Genomic DNA, 3,976 nt, shown 5'->3' with positions numbered 1-3,976 from the left:
AAAATTCTATAGTTTGCGGGTGCTCTTATTAATTTATGCTTCTTCAACTCAGCTTTGAGGTGTTACATAAATGTTGTGGATCATAACTTGCAGATTAAGTTTTTGTGGTCATCTCGAGCCATTTTTTGTTATTACGAGTATGATTTTGAAAAAGATGTTTATAACTCAAAAAATGGCCACTACTTCTGGTTATTGCTCTTTTTTTCTATATCTAATTATATTTTTGAATTTTTAAACTTTGCTTGTACGAATAGCCCACAATTTGCCATTGTAATTAATTATTAGGTTATAAGACTGATTGGAATGATGATTGGTTTTTAATTTCTCATTTCCTTGAAATTGATATTTCTCATTGGAAAAATCAAACATTAATATTAGTTTCTAGCGTCAGTAAGAGCTATAAAAACTTCAGTCAAGAAGATTTAATTACTGAGGTAACTTATATTTTACAAAAAATAAAATGCATATTCCAGTCATAATTTTATTTATACACTTGAGAACACATTTGTTGCATTTTCGAACACAATTTCGCTAATATCTCTACTCTTAATAGTGGTATCCGGTCTGTTCGTCGAAGGCTTGTTGAGGAATATTCTGGAAGCTAGATCCGCTAGAGCCAGTCTTGGGGGCGAGGTACTGACGGCCAGCAGCGCCAAGGGAGGCACCAGATTGCTGGCCAAAACCACCAGACTGCTGACCGAAACCACCAGACTGTTGACCGAAGGAACCAGACTGTTGACCGAAGGCGGAACCAGACTGCTGACCGAAGGAGGAACCAGAGTGCTGACCGAAGGCACCAGATTGCTGACCAAAGCCGTTGGCAGCGGAGCCGAATTTAGGGGCACCGTACTGCTGGTTGGGCTGGCTACGCTGGGAAGCGAATCCAGATCCAGCTAGAAATAAAGAAATAATTTGTTAAGTGATATTGTCTAAAAGATGATTATGGTGAAGGTCACAGGAAGCATCTGAAATCCTTGAGGAATCTTTGTCCAGCTGACATCTTTTTTGTTGAAACGAAAAGAGGGCTGTCTTTACTGACGCGTCATTTTTACTTCAGCGAACTTTGAACTAAAAGCTTGATTTATGAACGTAAATTATTAGTATAATTAAATCTCAATTTGTCTGTTATATTTTTATTAAAAAAGTTACCAATGACTCAGCATTACGTGATACTGATACGGATACTCTACTTTTTGCGTTTGCAAAAAAAGTTATTGGCAAAATCTTTTTATGTTCTCCTGTAATTTGTCCATCGTAAATTAAACTGCTCATCATGTTAAAAACTCATCAATAAATCTTGTGTATTGATTAGCAGACGGCTTATTGTTGTCGGTCACAAAAAATGCTAAATGTTCGTTAAGCACTTGGGTGGTTACTATCCAAGCTTTTTCAACTTGTGCAGTAGATAATGGAGATACAATATAGTAAATCCTCTGTACACCAAATACGCACCAGTAAGATAAATCAAGAAAAAAAAAACTAAAAAATGATGTCGAACATGAATCTTCCAATTTCTTGTAAAGCCATCGAGTTAAAGGTATTTGACTTAATGTTCCGTAAAACAGTTTGAGATTCTGTTATCATAGAATTCACCCTTTTAAGTTCTTTGGTAAGGTCACAGTTCCAAAATTTTTTACGCCCTTTTAAGTTTTATGGTAAGGTCTTAGTTCCAAAAGGCGGTTTTACACTTAATCTCCGATTGAAAAATACTAAAGTGCTCTTTAGGAACATCTATAACAAGACCGATTTAAACACACTAAAATGGTGAATGGTGGCGTAGAAGGAGCCTTCTCCTATTATATTTCATTATGATGATAAGATCTTGAGCATTGTTTGGGACCATGACACAGATTACCTCCAATTACACTTGTCAAAACATCATGTTGACAAGCCTAATTTGACAACCTCGGCGACGTTACAGTTTGGATTACATGTAATTTGCAAAAAGTAGATAAGATAATCGGGTGATGTGCGACATGGACTTGGAAGTTAGAGGTCACAAGTTTGAATCCAATTTGGACAATTTGTAATGAGCACGAGATTCAGTTTGATGCTAAGCTTGATATCTTTGATATTATTTTTTTAATAGTTACTTTGCTGACCAAATAAAATGTTCATTATTGAACAACACCGTTTAAGATATTGTATGCTCTGTTTCTCCTTTTAAGGTTTATTTTATCCCTTTTTTCTGAATAATGGGACAAAGTGGAGCTTACCCTGGGACTGAGAGCCCAATCCACCGAAAGAACCAGATCCTGAAGAGTGGTCGTGGTCAGGGGGCAGGTACTGGTTGATGGTGGCAGCGCCGAAGGCACCAGACGCGCCAGAGTGGAAGCCAGATTTGGCAGAGGCCGAGCCGAAACCGTTTGAGCCACTAGCACCGAAGCCTGTGAAAATTTTACATAGTAGAGACAAATATTAACAGTGTTATTCCACAAAAAATGCTCAAGGGCTTTCGAAATAAGATTTTTTTTCTGACAAAGCAACTAGCTAAATCAACATTGACCCATGTATCATCTTCATCACTATCAATAATAATAAGCAATATATTAGTCTCAAAGAATCCAATATTATAGACGCATTTCGAACAAAATTTAATTGAAGCTTAACTCCAGATTAAGGACAAACCGTTAGATCCACTGCCACCGAATCCACTTGATCCACTGCCACCGAATCCACTTGAGCCGCTTCCACCGAAACCGCTGGAGCCACTAGATCCAAAGCCAGAGCTACCTCTGGCTCCGAAACCCTGGCTTCCAGCCTGATCAGGAGGGAGGTAGCCACGCTCCAGGTGTTCCAAGCGAGCGGCGGCGCTCACGGCGATAAGACCGGCAATGATGAACTGGATAAAAGAAGATTCAAAATTAGAGTGTTGAAGACAAGTAATGTTGGGAAAACACACCTCTTTCATTTGTTTGTCAAAGTCACTTCTAAAACACTAGAAAAATTGGAAAAAATGGATGATATTTTGATGAATACTTTTAAGAATATTTTATTTTTAAACATCTTATTGAATCCTGACATATCTCGACTGGAGAATTTGTTAATTTGGACAAAGACGTCATAAAAATGTAATTATGAATGAACGAAATCAATCAACACACTTTGAAAAATTAATCAACGTCTGAATTCGAAAATTTTTAAATCAAGGTCTAGATCATCCGCCAATTCTAGACCAAAAACACAAAACCGAACTCAATGTCCAACCCCCAAGCTCCAAATCACATTACCAGTTTCATGTTTAATAATAGGCTCGGACTGCAACTTGAAACTACCAAATGTGAAGCTCACCACAAACTGTGATGATCCGACTCGATTTGACCCATTATATACTATCTGAGACGATCCTAATCCTGTACAGCTCACGCATATTATGACGTAATGCTTTATGGAATATAATAAACGAGAATTTTAAAGATATGCATGGCCAGTTAATTATTTAGCCATAGTTTTTTAGCTACCGAACGTGGATTGACCTCGACTGTCAAAGAAGAGCAATGAACAACCCAAGGTTTGTAATTAATAATGGATCAAACAAATTGAACTTGCAACGAAAGCTAGACTCGTATTGTCTGGATGATTAGGTGCATTCATGATTTAGTGCATTGGCTAATGGAGTTCTCTGGCCGTTCGTTTGTCTATCTGTGTTTCTAGTCCTTGTATATTTTTAATTTGTTGAAATCTTCAGTGGTTTAAGCTTTATAACGTTACAAACTGCTGGCAGCTTTGCGCGGGAAAACTCTCTCGGAAGCGGAAAATCTGAACCGCGCTTTATGTGATAAAGCTCCTGAAAGCTTATGGAAAGGAATGGACAGATGTTTAACTTGAAAAATAAAAGCTTTTCACACAAACTATCATCCCCTTTTAGAATTTCAGTCCCCTTTGAGATTTATTTTGCGCCCTATGTAAATATTTTATAACTTATTCCTAGGTCCCATCTCTAAAACTCTATCCAAAACTTGACAACACTAAAATG

The 3,976-nt window shown here is 37.4% G+C and overlaps 1 protein-coding gene across 1 annotated transcript; it reads right to left on the bottom strand.

Moving 5' to 3' along the window:
- Positions 1 to 493: 493 nt before the first annotated feature.
- Positions 494 to 3,313, bottom strand: LOC114366553 (pupal cuticle protein 36a). The gene is made up of 4 exons (XM_028323468.1): positions 3,231 to 3,313; positions 2,629 to 2,842; positions 2,217 to 2,387; positions 494 to 893 (listed from the first exon to the last, which is right to left on the bottom strand). The coding sequence occupies exons 1-4, from the start codon at positions 3,237 to 3,239 to the stop codon at positions 547 to 549; spliced, it is 741 nt and encodes a 246-aa protein (XP_028179269.1). The 5' UTR covers positions 3,240 to 3,313; the 3' UTR covers positions 494 to 546.
- Between the last annotated feature and the right edge of the window lie 663 nt (positions 3,314 to 3,976).

Source organism: Ostrinia furnacalis, unplaced genomic scaffold, assembly GCF_004193835.3.
Source record: "Ostrinia furnacalis isolate ACB-3 unplaced genomic scaffold, ASM419383v2 OfSCF0638, whole genome shotgun sequence".
In the NCBI taxonomy this organism is placed as follows: Eukaryota; Metazoa; Arthropoda; class Insecta; order Lepidoptera; family Crambidae; genus Ostrinia; species Ostrinia furnacalis.
Note: the sequence above shows the minus strand (reverse complement) of the source record. Positions and strands in the feature narration are given on the sequence as shown.